We start from the raw sequence: 20,194 nt of genomic DNA, 5'->3' as shown, positions 1-20,194 counted from the left end.
TTGAGTCGACATAATCCCTGTCAAGTTGATTCATTAGATATGTCTGTGGAAACCAATCGAGAACTACTTAAAGTTGTTTACGTAAAATTTTTTTATGATGCTTGAAAAAAGCACAAAATATGAAATAATGGCGTTGGGATTGCTCTTGATTAATTGACGGAAGTAATTTTATGCAGATTGTTAAACATCCAACCAAAAATTTCCTTTTGTTTAATTTTCTGATAATAAATTTTTAATTACATTATCTTTTAGAATTATGATTGAATATGAAAGATGATATGAAAAGGAAGGGATCTATTTAAACAAATCTTATTATACTTCCGGTTTAGATGTGAATTAGTAAGGGAAGTCACAAATTGGTTTGTAATAGCGCATAAAAAGAGGAAGTGGGATCGTGTGGAGGCTCAAAAAATTATGGAATATAACGAACTGACCCTTAAAGTAAATGACAAGACCTTCACTAAATACCGGCCTCACACTAGAGCCATGCTGGTCTAAAGACACTATTTTCCAACTTTTTCACGATATGTGCCTTTCGGATACACGCCTGATTTCCAGCATTTCTTATGCATTTTCGAGTCTGAGACCGAGACCCAGACCATGGTCAAAATCAGGACTCTAATAGAATTCATGAGAAGTATTAGTCTCGGTCTCAAGAACTCTTGCAAAGCTTGGTTTTCTATACGCCACATTAGTGGAATGCGACACACAGTTCATCGACCAATGATTCAAGCCTATTAAGATTGTCTGTCTAAAATTTAAAATTTGTGATTTTCATTAAATTTGTGACTAACACTCCCACACAAAACAAGCATTTGGAGCAAATTCAGGATAATCAAAAGAGCAAAAGAAGGTTAGAAATATTAACAATTCATGTAAGACGACCGTTAATCCAACGCACATTTGCTTGATATTACTCTAATACCGAGCGACACAAATGACAAATTCTTCATATGGTTGCCAAATATAGGCGGCTTCCATGTGCCTTCCATCTCCTTACGCAAGATGTTCTGATGCTTGTCAGCTTAGCCTTTTTCATTTGTGTCGCTCGGGATTTTTAATGACTAAAATACAAACATAAAGTTCAAGAAACTTGTAATCATCAGGATGTCTCTAACTTTTCATTTTCAACCTTCCTGGTTGCCATCACTTCATTAATCTGATAAAGTATGAGATTTTTATCCCCACAATAAAGCTGCAACATAACCTCAGAAACAGATTACGTAAACAAAATACCATGACTCAATTACAAATGAAAATTTTCATATTGAGATCAAAAGGACAGTAAATGTCATATTTGTAGTTAAGCAATAATAACAGAGTCGTGGATATTTCATTTAATTTTCCGCCCAAGACACTAATACATTCATAATGACTAAATAAAAGGAAAATGAATGAAAATATTCAAGGCAGCATGAGAGTGCCAAAAAAAATTTGCTGGATAATCTACTTATGTTTATCATTTCCAAAATACATAATTGTGTGATGTTTGTAGGATGAAAAGAATTTTTTTATGATTCATATCTCATGAGTCTGCTGTGTGCACACACAGATGTAGAGCAAATGTTGACCATTATTAGTCATACAAGGACATCATTATTAGGACATTTCTGTATCTGTATTATTTAGATAAAAGAGAAGTGATAATGAAGCTATTTGTAGATAAACACAAGATTATCCATTTTAGGATTGCAATACCGCATGAAAAATCAACAAAAGTGTTGGATATTTGAATGAAATTAGAAGCTTAAGGGGAACTTAAGGGGATTAATTGTTGATTTGAAAGGAATTTTGTTGGATTTATTAAATGTGTGAATCCTTTTACGAACTATCAATTCGATAAAGGATCAGGGGCATATGCAGCATTCCTTTATCCAACAACTTCCTAAATTTGGGCGTTCGATTCAATTTGGCTACTCTTCTTTGTAGGATATTAATCAGGAAACCATACATTATGCTCTAATTCAAAATTAGGGTTGGTCTGCTGTCCTAAATATGGTTATATGTAAACAAATCTTCTTACTCAACTCCACAGCATATCATTAAACCCCAAAATTAAGTAATGAAACGATAAAAGAGGGAAATGTTGGAATTAATTTAGGGATTTCATGATAATAATCATTTGCTGCAGTAATGAAACTGCAAATCATCTATTTGTAAACAAGACTAACATACATAATCTATTTGTCTACTATGCAGCATTGACTGCCGATGGCAATTTTATCTTCAGATGTGCCAAATGTTTCTGCAGATTTTTATAATTTTTCTTTAGATTTTTGGATGGAATTTTCCACAGTTTTTAAATGTTGAGCTTCAATTAGTTTAGATTTTGACAAATTTTCAAGATTGTGACTGAAACCGGCACCTAAACTGTAACAGTAAGTGTCGAAGAATCCTAATAAACTCATCAAAGTCAATTCAATAACAATTAAACCATCAAAAGTTATTAAGAAATTCCAAAAAAATCCATTAAAATATTTCATTTTGTCACAAAGATGAGGCAAACTTTGAAGTAAATATGATGAAAGCATCATGAATTCTTAATAGACCTTCCATATTATTTTCACAAAAGTAATTAAAAAGTAATTGTTCTTTTGTTTGTTTTCACTTGAATTTTTACAAAACAGCACGTTTAATGTCTCGTTTGAAGAAGAAAAAAAAATCTCCCGAAAGACATTCTGTTTTTGTGAATGGGTGTCGTTAAGCATTTAGGATGACAAAGAGTTTACAATAGACTTTGATGCTCTAGAGCTATTGTGAAGAAATTTGTGATTTTTTGTTGGATATAAAAAAGAATTTCAAATTCACGTGGAATACGGTGTGATTGTTCCTTGAAATAAATCATGTGTATGTAATTCTTACAGAGTTGGCAGGACTCCAATGTGGAGTCCGGACTTTCGGAGTCCGGACTCCGAATGTCCGGACTCCAAAAAAAAAAGTGGAGTCCGGACTCCAAAAGTCCGGACACCCGTGGAGTCCGGACTCCAATGGAGTCCGGACATTTGGAGTCCGGACTCCGAAAGTCCGGACTCCGGGACTCCGGGAGTCCGTGGAGTCCCATAGAAAAAATTTTTTTTTTCTTTTTCGGTTACACTGCGTAACCCGGGTTGAAAAAGTGAATTTTTTGACATTTTTTTCGGTTACACTGCGTAACCCGAGTTGAAAAAGTGAATTTATTGACATTTTTTTGGGTTACACTGCGTAACCCGAGTTGAAAAAGTGAATTTTTTGACATTTTTTTGGGTTACACTGCGTAACCCGAGTTGAAAAAGTGAATTTTTTGACATTTTTTTGGGTTACACTGCGTAACCCGAGTTAAAAAAGTGAATTTTTTGACATTTTTTTGGGTTACACTGCGTAACCCGAGTTGAAAAAGTGAATTTTTTGACATTTTTTCGGTCACACTGCGTAACCCGAGTTAAAAAAGTGAATTTTTTGACATTTTTTTGGGTTACACTGCGTAACCCGAGTTGAAAAAGTGAATTTTTTGATATTTTTTTGGGTTACACTGCGTAACCCGAGTTGAAAAAGTGAATTTATTGACATTTTTTTGGGTTACACTGCGTAACCCGAGTTGAAAAAGTGAATTTTTTGACATTTTTTTGGGTTACACTGCGTAACCCGAGTTGAAAAAGTGAATTTTTTGACATTTTTTTGGGTTACACTGCGTAACCCGAGTTAAAAAAGTGAATTTTTTGACATTTTTTTCGATTACACTGTGTAACAATGTCAAAAAAATAATTTTTTCAACTCGGGTTACGCAGTGTAACCCAAAAAATGTCAAAAAATTCACTTTTTCAACTCGGGTTACGCAGTGTAACCGAAAAAAATGTCAAAAAATTCACTTTTTCAACTCGGGTTACGCAGTGTAACCGAAAAAAATTTCAAAAATTCACCACTGTTACACAGTGTAACCGAAAAAGAAAAAAAAATTTTTTGTATGGGACTCCACGGACTCCCGGAGTCCCGGAGTCCGGACTTTCGGAGTCCGGACTCCCAATGTCCGGACTCCATTGGAGTCCGGACTCCAAAAAAAAAAGTGGAGTCCGGACTCCAAATGTCCGGACTCCACGGACTTTCGGAGTCCGGACTCCAATGTCCTGCCAACTCTGAATTCTTAATCATTTAAGTTTGACATCTGGCAAGTTTGTGATTTTAAATTGGATTTCTAAAAGAGATGTCATTCATGAACACGTTTTAGAATTTGATATATCTGATTTAAAAACATCAGTTGCAGGAGTGTGAGCTGGAATTAGAATTAGGCGGTGTGGGATTATTTGATTATATTTAGCCTATTTTCGGGATTTTTGTGGTTACGCATCTGATTAGTTTTAATCAGAGCTCAAAGTCGACTCGGATTTTGTATGGAAAAGTCGATTTCGATACAAAATTTAAGTTGAATTCAAGATCAGGATTTAACAAATCTACATTTCGACACAAATCAAGAAAATCTAATAACAAGCGCGAATCTTTCAATTTAACTTCAAGTACATAATTAAACAATTGAGAGTTGTTTTATTAGGAAATATATTTCATCCCACATGAAAGCTTAAAATTCATTAATTTAAATCAGCTAGATGAAATAATCTCAATATTGTGTTAAGTGCCTTAAGCTATTAAAAAGAGTCATATGAGTGGGATTATGAATAACGAAGAGCGTCTGGAATGATGCCTTAGGGATATCTATACTGCATAAATTGAAATAGCTTAAATTTTTCTGCTGATAATCATATATTGTGAACAATTAGCAACTGAAAGACAATATGCGCTGATAGTCATTATAATCAGGAACAGTTATGATTAACGCATTCCTACTCACAGTGAATTAATAGGAATTAATCATAATTATCCCAAAAAAATGTCATTAATTTTACAAACATTCTCCGAAATTAAGTTCAATTCCATCTTCTTCCCACACCTTATTCTGAAAATGACATTTTAAAACAATTTCAATAACATTTTTTTGACATTTTTTTTTTCATTTTTATGAAACAGATTTGCGCAATGCTTGTTAGACTTACGCGAGACTCAATTTCAAATACCATCCCAATTTTAAATTACATTTGCCAAATTCATTCATCATTTACAATTTCGCTTTCATAATAATCCTTAAACAATTTTTTATGCCTTCTTTAGACAGCTTTTGTTAGTATTTACATCCATTAAGTTTGGTAAATAAAGAAGAAAAATTGTCTTTTGGTCGTCACAGATTTATTTTGAAGGCTTCCTGGAAAATTAATTGGTTTGTCTTCTTTTGTTGACTTTATGGAATGTCCTGGTGAATTTTTTAGGTATTTTTAATGATTTTAAATGAAATCTTTTTATGGATATTGACTTTGTGGTTCGTTAGATACTTAAATATTTGATGTATTCTTATCGGGAACTGTCAACTTCTGTTGAAAATCAGGAAATTCGCGTATTTTTATTAAATTTTTGATCTAGATCATCAAACAGGCAAACATCTCAGCAACACAAGTCATTCCAACTTGATATCTGATTTTAGATCGATTAAGCGATTTGTGCTATTCGAGTATATAGTTTTATAGCTTAAAGTTGTAATTTTACACACTAAATCAGTAATCAAATACGCCACAAAGTCAATTCCGCTAACATTTATATGATATTAAGCTCTAAAAATAGCCAATTTATTGAGTGATGATTGCTTTGACTTCTTATTCTGCAATACAATGACAGTGCAATTTTATGGTAGACATATACTGACTGTCGTGAGAACTAAAACATGTGACATAACCTTAATAGTCTTACACATTTTTTGTAGATATAATAAGTAGTAAGCAGAATAATAAATAAATGACAATCGATACATTTTTGGAATGATTGCAGTCATGTGGGTTGTTAAATTTTTATGAATTCTGACAATCTAAGACAGTGTTGACCAAACTTTTTTGTGTCAACGCATGTCTTGGTGGTCAATCGATACACTAGTGTGACATGACGCAGAGTTTGAACAACACTCTTCTAGATTGAGGAAATGAGGTTTTGAAGAAATATTCAATAATATATAGAATATATTTACAACTAATCGTGACTCGACGTTTTTAAATTGTAAAATTTTTTATATACGGTTATATTTTATGACATAACATGTAAAAAAGGATAAGAATCTTTAATAACTTTGTTTAAACTGAATTATTGAAGCTAATCTTATCACAACCCGCATTGCTTGAAGGAAATAACTTAAAATTTCAGATTTAAAAGTGATCTTAACTGCTTAAAAATCTCCTGCTAGATTTCTTTCTTCATCCTAGAATTCCTGATATTAAGCACATGCTTACTTACGCGATTAAAGTCCATATTTGTCAATACAAAGCAATCATAAAATCAGTTGTTGCATTCATCGACTCTTCAACTTTTTAAAATTATTGACCCTTTCTTAATCGATAGGGATTTAAATATTTTCATTGTTAAGAGCAAAAGTGACAATATATTTTCAATTTTACATATAAATGTTCAAACTTTATTGTCTAGTCGTAAGCAACAGAATATTATATATACTTTATTCTATAACTTGACCAACCCTTCATCAAACCATTTAAACTCCCAAATGAAGAAGTTGCACATGTCCATAAAATTTTTTATGATAAAAATACTTTTATGGCTATTTATAGTACATGATTTATGCTTTATATGCTAATAATATTTTTTCATTTTTTCATTTTTTCATTTATTCAATGCCAATGTGTCCTTCAATTTTAAGAGAAAATATGTTTAAATGGTTGTTAAACTTAACACTGATTGAATATTTTTATAGTTGCCGGAGGGACTTGCTAAATTTAAGTTTCTAGCAGTTTCATGAGACCCGAATAGCATAAGTTGGTTAAAGGATTCAAAATGTTGCCTCAGGATGGAGTGACTCTTGCATAGTATCGAATTTAAACCGAATCCGGCAACAGAGCGACGTGTTTAAACAATCTGAACAAAATCCGTCATCAAGTCATAGTCACACTGGCCTGTGGGCAAATTTTTGATCGATCAACTAATTTTTGCAATTCGGAGATTATATTTCAACTTTCTTGGAATTATACCTAATTTAATTGATAAGTAAATTAGTATCTAAAAGCTTACGGCTGTTTAATCTATTAAAAATAATGCTTTTTTCAATTCTAATTTTATATTGTCACCAATATCACATGAAAATCTTTCCGCCTTTACAATTTAAATCATAAATCTGCTTCTCATCAAGCAAGAAGTTAAGGAAAAATTCTCACAAAAATTCCTCTGAAAAACTTTTATCATTTTTCATTCACATTTTTTCTTTTACAAAAATTTAAAAGTTTCATGCAAGAAAAGCTCTTCAATAAAGTTTACAAAAAAAGGGAGATTAAACCTTTATACTGGATTCATCATCGACAGTTGTAAGCTTTGTGTGTTTCAACATGCTGCAAGCAAAACTTTCACTCTCTTATCATTCATTTTTGTGGCTAAAACCCTTTTTAAAAAGTTGGTGGGTGAATTAATGGATTTAAAGGGGATTTAAGACGCAGCTTAAGAGTGTTTGATTAAAGTTTGTGGTGTCAGTTTTGTTGGGATTTAAGGAAAGATCGTAGGCGACTTGGATTTTGGATTAAAAAGTGAACTCAGATCGATTTGTTTCAAAAAACATTCGAGTTGACTAAGAGCGCTGGTTTTAAGAGTTGGTTTGGTCATTTATAAGTCATTTCCAATCTCTATACAGTTATATAGCCAAGATACGATTTAAAAATCATATTCTAAATTTGGCAAACGCTTTGCTAATTTTGATCACTTCCGCTTCAAATGCCTAGAGGAATCCAGCTCTTATTTAGCAAAGAATATTGATGCTATATCCAAAAAAGTATCTCTAAGTCAACTTAAATCCACAAATTGTTAGGCAATCTTTTCAAAATTATCAAAATTTTCATTCTTGTGGTCTTTAAGATCACATAAAAACTTTTGAAAATTCCCCACAATCCTCTTCCTACCATCAAAATTAAAATACACAAAAACCAACTTTCTTTGACACAAAAATGCTTCATTCATAAAAGCATGTCTACTTTTCATATTACAATGATAAAGATAAATGTGCTCACATGAGTCTGCAAAAAAATTTCACCAAAAAAACAAAAAATAAACTTCTGATTCTCAATAGACATATGATACACTTGAGAATGTCAGAATATTTAAAAAACTTTTTTTTTTCAACCAGATATTTTTTTTTCTATTGTTCGTGGGATGGATGTAATGTTGAAAGCATGTCAAGTCATAAAGTTATCTATTCAAAATGGATATGGATGTTACACACTATAATTCCTTTTAAAATTCTTTTAATAGACAGATAATTTTGGACTGGAGAATTTTTAGTTAAGAGAATGAGATTTAGTGGGGTTTTCAGAGCTTGAATTATGTTATGTGAACTTCAGTGGATTTATATGAGACGAAGAACGTCTGATGAAGCTGTTGAAATGGGTATTTAAATGTGATGTCTAGCATATAGCATCTAGAATGATTGCACGTTTGCAGACTTGAACGAACTTTTATGTACAGCCAAAAACTGTAGGCATTCGCATTAAAAATGCAATCCTGAGGTTCTTGGACGACCCCTCCTATATTGGAGTGTCTCGAGAACATCTAGCATAATCGTGGACTTACAGTCTTGGACGAACTATAATATACAACCAAAAATGCAGGCGTTCGCATTTAAAATGAAGAAAATGCAGTCCTTAGTGTCTTGGACGAACCCTTCTATAATAGAGCATTACAGTAACATAGACATCATCTTAAGATCAACCCCACGAAAGAATTTTATCTGTTAAAAGAAAGAGGAATTTTCTGTTGCATAAAAGGATGAAAGAATGTTACGGTGAAATAGGTCAGTTTTATGAAAATTCGCTCATTCATTACCATCATAACATATTTATAGATTTAATGTTATGAGGAACGTGAAGAGGAAGAGCAAAAAATAAAAAAATATTCACTGAAAGTTAGTAGAGATGTCCAATGCACACAAAATTTTCGCTACAAATAGAAAAAGTTGCTGACGTGCTTTTGCTTAATTACGTCATAAACTAAAGAACAAAGCATATCGAAGGTGCATTCGACGTAAATAAGCTATAAAATTATTGAATATTTTATAGTTAATGATTTCGTGGCTACATTTTAGAAACAAATATAGCATGCATTAATAAGGAAAGTGTAGGCAATTGCTGCATTATATGTAGATCTACGTATTGCAAGTATATTGAACCTTAATAAGCCAAACTGTTTAATCAGTTGTGAAATATGAAAACAATCGATGTGAAATTCAGGAACGCATTCATGTAAAATTGCCAATTAGTTTTTCAACATAACATTTGATTTAAAACTGAGTAGATTAATGTAAAGCTATTTTCACGTTTGTTCCGCCTTTATGATTGAATTAAATATAGGATATTATTATCGTTAGAATCCGCAAAGTGTGCAATGGAGAACGAATGGTTTTTAAGCAACAGAATGCGACGAACAGCGCTTTTTGCTGCAAGAATGGGTAGAAAATAGTCGTCACGGTTACGTTAGAGCAAGTTTGCGTCTTAACGAAGGGAAACGGGTCTTAACAAAGGGTAACGGGTCTTGGCGAAGAGTAACGGATGATAACGAAGGGTAACGGGTCTTAGCGAACAATGACGAGTCTAAGCTAAGTGGTACGAGTCTTAGCGAAGCTACCCAATTCTCTGTTTCATACATTTTCAATAGTCTCACAAGTTTACAAAACGGCAATAAAACATTCCAATTTATTTCCCCTATATTCCACTCCATAATGATAAGTATCAAGCAACAAGTGGAGTAAATGTAATAAAATGATGAGGAAAACAGCATATTTTCCACGAAATGAATGGCAATAAAGTGAAAGTATAAATTGTAGTAAAGCGTATAAAATGTCACAAACATAGTCATCGTCACATGTAAATATTTGAAGTCACATTTTTAATGGTTTGTGCAAATATGTAATGAAACTTTTATTCGAAAAAATTGGAACTAATTTCCTCATGATATTCTTTGAAATAAAATGAATTTGTTTGAGTTTGACAGTTGAGACATTTTGGATCAATTTAATAATTCATATTTGAGCTTTTAATCAATTAAATTGATAGTCTTATTCATGCTGATAGGTGATGTGTTTATGGGGGAATCGATTGGGATGACTAAGTGGACTGATTTAGGTCACAATTTAACAGAGTTCGAAGGCAACTCGGTAACCTTAACTGACAATGAGTATACTCACTTAAATGAGCATGCTCCTTGTCTGTTGAGGTCAGTACAGTCGACTTGACAACACAAATCCTTTATCGACTTCAAGCTCGATAATTTAGCTAAATGTTCATTAATTTTCATTCTGTTTGCCGGCACCAAATTAACCCTAAACACACTTTCTATTCAAAGCCATGCCAAAATCAACCCCTCCTAACTCTGCCGTCCTTCACCTTATTTTTCAATCAACATCATTTTCAGTTTTCTGTCCGTAAATGTTTACTTAATGTTTCATCAATTGTTTGACGGACGGAACATTTAACAAAATTAATTTCAACATTCAGAGAAATTAATTGTTATGATAATAAGTCGATTACGCCCAGTGAAGGTGTCTCACCATTACATAATCCATTAATCATCAATCGAGTATTAATTTTCAACAAAAAAAAATGAAGTGTTAATCAAATATCATTTTTCATTATTCTTTGAGCGTCACGAAAGTGATGAGATTAATTACTGACTGTAATTTAATACGTTTAATGTCGATAAAATATTTAAATTAAGTTTGATGAAGAAAAATTCTTTATTAATCAGTTTTAAAACAAAAAAAAAATTTGAACAGCTTTTATTATTAACAGGATGATCAAAGAGCTTGAAGGATTTTTTCTCATAACTTGTTGAATGTTTTTGATCAGAAAAAATTGTTAATGACGCAATATTAAACGTGATAAAATCAAAGGGTTAAATAAGAGAATAAAAAGTAGTCAAATAATTGACATTTTTAAATTGAAGTGGGATAATTTGAGCGGCTTCAGGTGACAATCATTGAAACTTTGTTGTCTTTGGATTGTTTTTTTATAGTTGAATGAGTTTTGTATCATTTTCTTGAGATTTCTTTTATTAAAAGGATTTTTCTTGTACTCCTTTGAAATCTACCGGTTTTGGGTTAAGGTCAAATAAGTCGAAATCAACCGTCACTACGTCGTCTAGGCAACTTTGCGTTTTACCGTTAAAACAGCCCCCTAACAGGCAAAGAGCATGCTTTTTTCTGTCCAGATTAGCTTTGAGGCATCTTTTGTTAATTGTTCAACTTCCATCACTGACTGTTGCATACCAAAATCTGGTTAAAATACCATCACATCTCTCAGTATTCACATCGAAAAAAATTATTCACGTTTTTATCCGGCACATCCATAATTTTCAGATTTATTCACATCCCCAACTTAAGCACCTTTATGAACGCACGACAAAATGACACAAATGTTCCGAATATTTTTTTATTTTCAAAAGAAAAAGGCAGGAAAATGCTTTTTTATATTCTGGGTCAATATCGCACATGTTGTTGATGCCCAGTTATACCATTATAACATTATGTAAATTAATCGGCCTACAAAGTTTTTTTTTATTCAAAAATTATTTATTCGCAAGGATTGTTGTTCAAGCATATGGAATCAAGAGTTGATAGTAATGTTACTTTTTTTATCGTGAGATTTTTTGGAATTTTATGCAAACTAATTCATGAAATTCAGGATTATTCAATGTCTAGATCAGTGGTGAGCAACCTGTGTGACGCGACACACTACCGTCAAATTGTTGGAAATCCTATTGAGCTAAACACACGAAATGCGCAACGCGTTAAAACTGCCGAAAATTCGGTGCCAGTCCGACTTAACTCTATCTTGAGGCATGCTTGAGACAAGATTTCATCAAATCTAGTCCAAATCCAGAGATAAGTTGATATAGAGCTTGATTTTGACCAATTTCTTCGTCTTGTAAAGTACGGGACAATAACCATTCATAGATTCCAACTCCTGAATATCAAGCAACAATGTCTTATTCAATTTCATCTTTAAAACATTGTTTAAAAAAACCATTTAAATTGAAATTAAACGAATGAGATTAAAAAGCAAATTAATCGATAATTACCTGCCACTAGTCAACCAATTCGAATTAATAATGGAATTATCACACGACGACTTTTTTTCAATTTCTTCTTCCACTGTTGACCATGTGACATCGAGATTCAATTTATTCTTTGCAATCTCCTTTTCAATTTCCATTTTTATATCCTTTCTCGAGAGAATGTCGCGAGATCATTGAGACGGTGATGGAATCGATTTAGATTTTTCATCAAAACAAATTGATAACATTGAGATTTTTAATTGAAATATTTCAACTTTTTAAGACTCATACCAAAATAACCAACTTCAAATATCGTCATCGATGCTGTTCATTAACCTCAAAAAAGTTTTTCTTCACAAAATCCTAATAATCTAGCCTAAATGTCAAAACATTTCACTAGACAATATTATATTTGTAAATATATTCATCCTGATTATTAAAACCTCTCCTTTTGTGTGCTAATTAACCATCAACATCCGCTCAACAATCTGTTGCTTAATTAAAACATACTATTATTGAAGTATCGATTGGATTTGTTAATTTTGATTAGAAAAAGGTTAACAAATTTTTAATAGCCTCGAGATGTTGCATTAAAAAGAAGCAAACTTTACAACGGCTTGTTAGATAGTAAATTTGTTCTTACAAAATGTTTGAAAGACCGGGTAAATGTCAATAAAATGTATGAATTTTATGAACTTTTAGGCATTTTCGAACAGTTAGGGTCTTAATCCGAATAGTACAAGTCGGTTAGTCAATCCAAAATTCGATACTAGCGTCAGGCGTGACTCTGATTTTGTATCGTTTCAGGTTTGGCTTGATTCCTGCATTTTTCCAAAGTCACGACTGTTTTTTGATCGATTAACTGATTCATGCTCCTACCACGACTTTGACTTGGTTTGATTCCGGCATCATGTTGGAACAAGCTATGAAAAATCGATGTAAAATCCAACTATAGGCCGACGTGACTCTAACTTGTTTCCAGACTCGTTATAATTCCGGTACCATGTCCATGTCAGAGTCATTGTGGGTTCATGTTTGCTGGATCAACAATTAAGCGATTGGATCGGCTGTTCTGATAAACCCGAATAAAACAGGCTGTGATTAATTGACTTTATGAATACTCAGAAACATGACATTTGTCCAGGCATTTGTTTAATTTGCCTTAATATGTCAAGATCATCACTAAACACATGACCGCATAATTGTGGCATTTTCAACTTGGTCTAAAAACATATTAAGCCTTCAATCAAAGTTCACAGTAAGAAATGATGAATAATTTGACATTTTATATTTTTCCAAGAAGGATTTGAAGCTTCACGATAACACATAGTTTCCTTGGGCTGTTTTAGTTACAAATCCTCCTCCTCACTTGCGAGATAATTTGAAAATCAGAATAACAATAGCCTGCGAAAATGATTTATCGACATTTAACACGCAATATCAAATAAAATTTATGGTTCTCATTTTTCCATTATATTTATTCATCTATTCAGCACATGATAATAATCCTTCAATTTTTTTTAATTACAGACTCTTCTTATTCATTTAATTAACAAAACCACAATAGAAAAACAATATAAAATCATGAATCAACTTGGTTTGGTAGCTATCAGTCTAGTTTTGGTTGTGTCATCATATGACGTCATTACTTCCGCAGCTCAAGCAAGCGATGACTGTAAGTCCTTTCAATTATTTTCACTTAACTAGATTTGACTCAATTTTTTTTCTCTCACTCGTGTAGCTTCTGTTAAAGCCTTCTACGAATATTTGCTAAATAGAGAATATGCCGAGCCATTATCCCTCGATCATACAATGGAACGTAAAGGTGTAAGGTCACCATCAATGAGGTTGCGTTTTGGTAGACGAAGCGATCCGGATGTTCCATTACGGGTATGTAATTTATGTTATTTTGTATCTGTTGAGCGTGATTTTCTTGATTGAAAGAATTGTTTGGTGTTGGACCCGAGAAGCTTGAAGTCAGAGCGGAGTACATGTGGATTCCGACTCCGTTAGGCTTCTAAATTGCTGCCAAAATGAGCTTTATGCCATTTTAAGGCTTAATATTGTTATAGGATCAAATGACAAGTTTATGGTGAGCCTTAATCAGAAATTTAAAGCAATTCTGATGAAAACTGTTCAAGACAAGCAAAACTTAACCAAGAAAACCGCGCTAATCCAAAATTACCTCCCAAAAACTCATTTAATTGCTCACTTAACTTGAAATAATTTTTTCTCCCATACTTTGTATTTTTTCATGTACATGTAACAACATACATCGAATATAATAGCAGGATAATGAAATCGATAATGAAATTGAGCAGAAATCAATTAGATCACCATCAATGCGACTGAGATTCGGAAGGAGAAATGATCCATTAATGTCGTTACTTAATGAGGTAAATATCCTGTTCTTCTATATTGTCTGTCTTATAATAAGCAATTAATTGTGACTATTTAACAGGAGGCGATGCTTTACGGTAATGAACCACTCAGTAGAAAGGCACAAAGAACGCCATCAGTACGTCTCCGCTTTGGCAAACGCGACTCCTCCATGCTTGACAATGAAGTAAGTAAATATTTTTCATGAATATTTAATTTTTAAATGCAGCATGCAGTTAATTTTATGACACAAAAAACTTTTACGTTGTATATTTATGGGTGTTGTTGAAAAATATGAAGATGTTGATGCATTTTCCTTAGCAATATAAACTTTTTATGCATCTTAAAGTGTTAAAAGACTGTCAACGAGGGAAATTGTCCAATGTTGAATTGGTATGGAAAGTTTATCTATCCTTTATTTGATTAAATTGTGAACTTTTACTGGTTTTCGAGCTTGTTATGTGGTAGTTTGTATGGATGGTGTTAGGGATGCAAATTTGCTAAATATTTTGGCTTATTAAGGGACGCAAAACCAGAATTTGCAGGAATCCAATGTGGAGGGTTCTCCGTTGGGGTCTGGACACCCAAGTTTAGCATCTTGGAGTCTCTATCAGACCATAATACAGACATTATCCCAAAAACGGTCGCGTTTTCTGGAAAACATTGTAAATTCGAATCAATCTGAATTCACAGACATCCAGGAAAATTCATCAAGTCAAATACCAATTCACACAGTTAATCAACAATGCAAACCAAGAATTCAAGCTTCACATCGACAATACCAAACAATTACATAACCCCATCCATACACTCTATCTCCTCCATACCCGTGAACGTATGTTTGCATTTTCTAATGAAACAAAGGTGCAACGATAAATATAAGCAGTAAAAGCATAATTGTATGATAAGGATAGATAAGTCATAGCTTAAATTACAATTTAAACAACAGTTTTTCATTTAAGTTGAGATTTTCTAGAAAAAACTTATGAATTTTAAATGAATCTGATGGACTTTTATAGGATAAAGTTGAAGATATTGCTACTTCGGAAGATTTTTATTGCAATAAGGAAAAGTTTTGAATGTGCAATTTTGTTAAGGAATTGTTTTAAGGGGTTGTGAGGAAGTGATATGAAGGAATTTGGGTGTGATGGTGTTTTAGTCAGGTTTAAGGGGTTGGAAAATGCCAAATTCTGTTTTTTGATGGATTTGATTAGTATAAACTGCTAAAATGTCTTTAATATGTAGCAAATCAGTCATAATGTGTCTATTCATGCTCTCATAGAGCTTCATCTAACATCCAAGCAACCTCAAATAGCCAAAATCATAACTAATAATATTTTTCTAAACTATTTTCTATTCCAACTCAGGTTAATGATCAAAATCGAGCTGACGAAACCAATTAAGAAGCATTATCATCAACAATACAATCACCAAACTTTCCCTCATCCTGGCTTAAGTTTGCAAAACTCATACTCTCAAAACATACACAAGGAAATTAAAAACAATTAAAGCAAATTAGTAAAATAAAAAAAAGAGAAAAAAAGAACACAAAAAACTATGTGAATGCATGAAGAAAAAGCGAGAAACTAACATCAACAGCAGCAGCAGCTCGTCGTCATGTGAAAAATTTTTCATTTAATTTATAGCTCTATTGTGTTGATGTCGGTAAAAAATTTATGTTCCATTTTTTGGTGCTTAACATGTATATGAGGAATATGCAAATGTAATTAATACCTTTAAGCTTAGCAATCATACACAAATGCAGCGCAAAGGAAGTTCCTTTTAAGTATTCTTTTCGTTTGTAATTTTAATTTTTTTTAACAAAAAGTTTTTAATTCCATTTTTTTTAAATGAAAATATAAAGTGAGAAAGTTTATCTTGGTAATTAGTCATTGTTAAGTAAATGAGTATGTAAAAGTACATAAGTCAATTGTTAGGGTGGTGTTCAACAGTTGCGTCACAGGATGGTTGCATGATTATACAGTTTATGTAATGAATAATGTTAATTTATGGTTTTTTAAGCAGACGGGGAGTAAGCTCATGATTATGCTCTCAAAATTGAACAAGCTTAATTATATTGATTGAGTCAAGTGAATATGCTTATTGTCTGATAGGATTTTGGTGCAAAAGGATATGATTCAATCTTATAAGGCTCATTTATTGACATCAACCTAGTTTTGTTCTTCAGAATTTTTAAATTTGAATTTTCAAAAATTCCTAAAGGTTTAATTATTCCAGGAATTTTCAAAATAGAAAAATTTATTCAAACTATTCTGTGAATCAATTATGCTATGTATAACATCGGGGTAACATTTCCCAAAAATCTATTAATTGACTTCCCTGAAGCATTTTAGTTCTATTCCATAATTCTTCAAGGAAATTCATTTTTCGTCGGCGTTCATAATGATTCAAAAACAAAAAGAATAACATTTAGATGTTATTTATTCTATTTTCATAATAAATGCTCAGAAATTTAGGGAATCAGCATAAGCAAATTTATATAAATTCTTAAAAAAGGTAAACATTTTGTACAAAAAGATGTTGCGATGTATTACCCAAAAATAATTCTCTGTAGAGTATTGATTCAGAATCCTTAATTTTTAGAAATTATATTGCTTTGATGATTTTTTTTGGATATAATATTATTTTATCAAGTTAAACTTGAGTTAAACATTAACTAGAATGACAATCATTTTATTGGTCAAGAATATTTTTGGACGATGAATAAAGCTAGAAATTGACTCTTAATTCTTATGAAAAGGTTGACCAGAGTCGACTAAACTTCATGTAAAATGTATACACCATGTAGAATTCAAATCTACTCCACATAAAATTCAAGTCGTCTTCGAGCTTTGCTAAAAAATAATATTAAATTTCTTTAAGAATTCCTAAAATTTCTTAAAATTATTAAATATATTTTCAAGTTTATTCATGAAAATTCATGAATCTTACTAGGCATCTTCATATCAGACTACTACACAAATATGATTTGAGTTTATTAAGTCGCTTGTGGTTAAAAAGGTAGACAGATATTTTCAACGATTTTCTATAGTTTAGAGCCATAGAAAATTTCTAGAAAATATTCAGGCATTTAGTAAACACGCTGAAAATTAAATACTTGTTGAACAGTGCTGAAAATTGTTATACATAGTTATTGATGGTTCTGGAGATGGTTTTTGAAGAATTTTTATGACTAAAAATTACATCAATAGATGCCAAAATAGTCGTCAATGCTATTGTTAAATGAATTTTGAGACCCAAACAGCACAGCGTGTCTGCTGAAGCTTCGGTACGTTGCTGTATTAGCGGAAAGAAGCATAATTGCCGTGACGGCTATTTTAGATCCATATTTATGGTGAAAACGTCGCTTTTGTGCTGTTCTGGAGAGAATTCAATAAATAAGTGGGAAGCTCATCATGGATTTTTGGGATTAGTCGAATTATTGATCAGAATTTTGTTAATTTTCCTTTGGAAGTTTGGATTTTTTTTTTGTTGAATTTGGAACATTTTTTTAATGATTTTTATTTGATATTAAATTGAATCCATTGGATATCCAAAGTAGAATTTTGAATTTCATACTAATTTTCAATGTTTATTCAAATCAAGTACTAAAAACTGTGACACAACTGTCGAATAAAGCCATTACAAAACACAACACATAGGAACAACAACAGGAATAAATGTCATCATGTTATTACCACTTAACAATATACAATTTTACTAAATACCGCAAGGTTTAATTAAAAGACATCTTCAACATTCACACATCATAAAAACAAAGTTCTTTGTAATTCTTTATATTAATGAATAAAATGAATGGAAAATGAAAAAAAAAGAAATAAAAAAAATATTTTCTCTTTCTCGTAAAATGTAAAGTTATAAAAAAATGATGAAAATTCATTGAAATTAAAGCTTTTTCTCTCAGTTTTTTCGCCCATCAATCAAGCATTTTAATTATAAAGTAAGAGAAATTCTTCTGGATGTGCTTAACAGTAAGAAATTTTATTAAAATATTTTAAAATAAAATTCTCCTAATGGGACAGTATTAGGATCAAAAATATATAAAAGACAATTGTGTGGAAAACAATTAATTCGTAAGTGCAACTCTATTTTCAATCATAGAACAACAAAAAAAAACATTTATATTGACGAGTAACAATAGGATTGTGAGGGTTGTCACATGGTGGCTGTTACAGTTTGTTGAAATTAAAGTTGGTGACACTTTGAGGTTAAGTCAAAAATCTATGAAGTTGTGATATACATATTTGGGATTTTTTCAATGTTTTACTAGAATGAAGTTCTCAAAATAAAGCAGAGGTGGGTAACCTATGTGCCGCAGTAAACTAGTGAGGTTCCGTTGGGACTTACTACTAAGATGTGCCGTAGTACAAAAGAAGATTGTCTGCCACTGTAATAATCTAACTCAAATAGCACAAGTCGGTTAAACGATCACAAATCCAGCATCTGAGTAGATTGACTTTGACATGCTTCTGGATTTAAACCGAATCTGGCACCAAACCAGTGTGAATTTGACATGTTGTCGGATTTAAACCGAATTCGACATGCCAAGTCAGAGTCACGCCGGCCTTTTCCAAATAGTGTAAAGGCTCATTCACTCATCAACAAATTGTGAAAATTGTAGATTGCAAAATTGGACAATTGTTAGATGGGTGCCTGAGCCTTGATTTGTGCTGGATTTGTGCTATTCAGATAGATTAAAGTCTTATTCCTTTTGCTAGATTTGAAACTTAATACTAAATTTGAGGTTATATTGGCTATATTTTCATATATATAAAATTTCGTAAAAAAAAGCATAGCTCAAAGTCGATTCGGATTTTGGATGAAAAAGTCGACTTAAGTCATCTCGATTTCTATTAAGTTTATAGTCGACTTCGAACTCAGATCTAAGATCACATGGAAATTTGAAAATTTTGAGGTTAAAATCTTAATCTTCATTGTTAAAAATGTAATATTATTCAGCACCATCTTGACAACCACCACAAAATTCATTTGTTGCTCGGTAAAGTTCCTTTTTCTCATTAGAAAATTGAACTTAAATACCAAAAATATATTGTATAAAAATTAACAATTTTTAATGTTCACAAATCTTTTTTCCCTTAAAAATGCGCTCAATACATGCATAAAATTAAATTTCCTCTACTTCCAATTTAATAAAACCAAAAAAAATATTCAAAAGATTCTCTTCTTGGCAAAAATATATAAATAAATTAAACATTCTAATGTTGTTGTCTCTGAAATGAAAAGAAATTAAAATGCACTGAGAAAGTTTATATATTATTCAATATAAATACACAATTTTAATGTACATACAATGAGACATTCATAAAATTATTGAAAAAATGCTATGTATCGTTAAATAACAAAAAAAATATATAAAGAAAAAAGACAAATTTGACGGTTATATTACAACAACATGCATCAATTAGTTAATAATAATTATATTAATGAAAATAACAATGATGAAATAAAGGATAATTTGAGATGAATATGAAAAATGAAATACTTCCATGTGATTTTTAATATATTTTGTGAATATATTTTGAATTTTCAGGTTTCCATCCACACTAAATGCTTTAAATAATGTTCGTCCAAAACTGAAGCTTTGGACAATCCTTGGACAAACTATAAGGAACGACCGAATACTGCAGACCTGCGAGTCTAAAATGCCGGGAATCCACGGTTCATGGTT

The 20,194-nt window shown here is 31.7% G+C and overlaps 1 protein-coding gene across 3 annotated transcripts in view; it reads left to right on the top strand.

Annotated features, from left to right (window-relative positions):
- Positions 1-19,896, top strand: part of LOC139097453 (short neuropeptide F-like) — a 30,095-nt gene extending 10,199 nt beyond the window's left edge. The window contains exons 3-7 of one of the 3 annotated variants that reach the window (XM_070649306.1): positions 13,673-13,780; positions 13,847-13,995; positions 14,394-14,501; positions 14,567-14,671; positions 15,852-19,896. In XM_070649306.1, coding sequence (XP_070505407.1) covers positions 13,690-13,780; positions 13,847-13,995; positions 14,394-14,501; positions 14,567-14,671; positions 15,852-15,887 — 489 coding nt within the window. In that variant the 5' untranslated portion in view covers positions 13,673-13,689 and the 3' untranslated portion in view covers positions 15,888-19,896. Of the gene's footprint in view, positions 1-13,635; positions 13,781-13,846; positions 13,996-14,393; positions 14,502-14,566; positions 14,672-15,851 lie in introns of all 3 variants that reach the window. The other 2 variants (XM_070649307.1, XM_070649305.1) reach the window with 2 other exon arrangements.
- Positions 19,897-20,194: the final 298 nt, after the last annotated feature.

This window comes from Chironomus tepperi, unplaced genomic scaffold, assembly GCF_022539635.2.
Source record: "Chironomus tepperi strain 1889 unplaced genomic scaffold, CSIRO-AGI_Ctep_v1 contig_422, whole genome shotgun sequence".
NCBI classification, from domain to species: domain Eukaryota; kingdom Metazoa; phylum Arthropoda; class Insecta; order Diptera; family Chironomidae; genus Chironomus; species Chironomus tepperi.
This window is presented reverse-complemented; position numbering and strand designations above follow the sequence as displayed.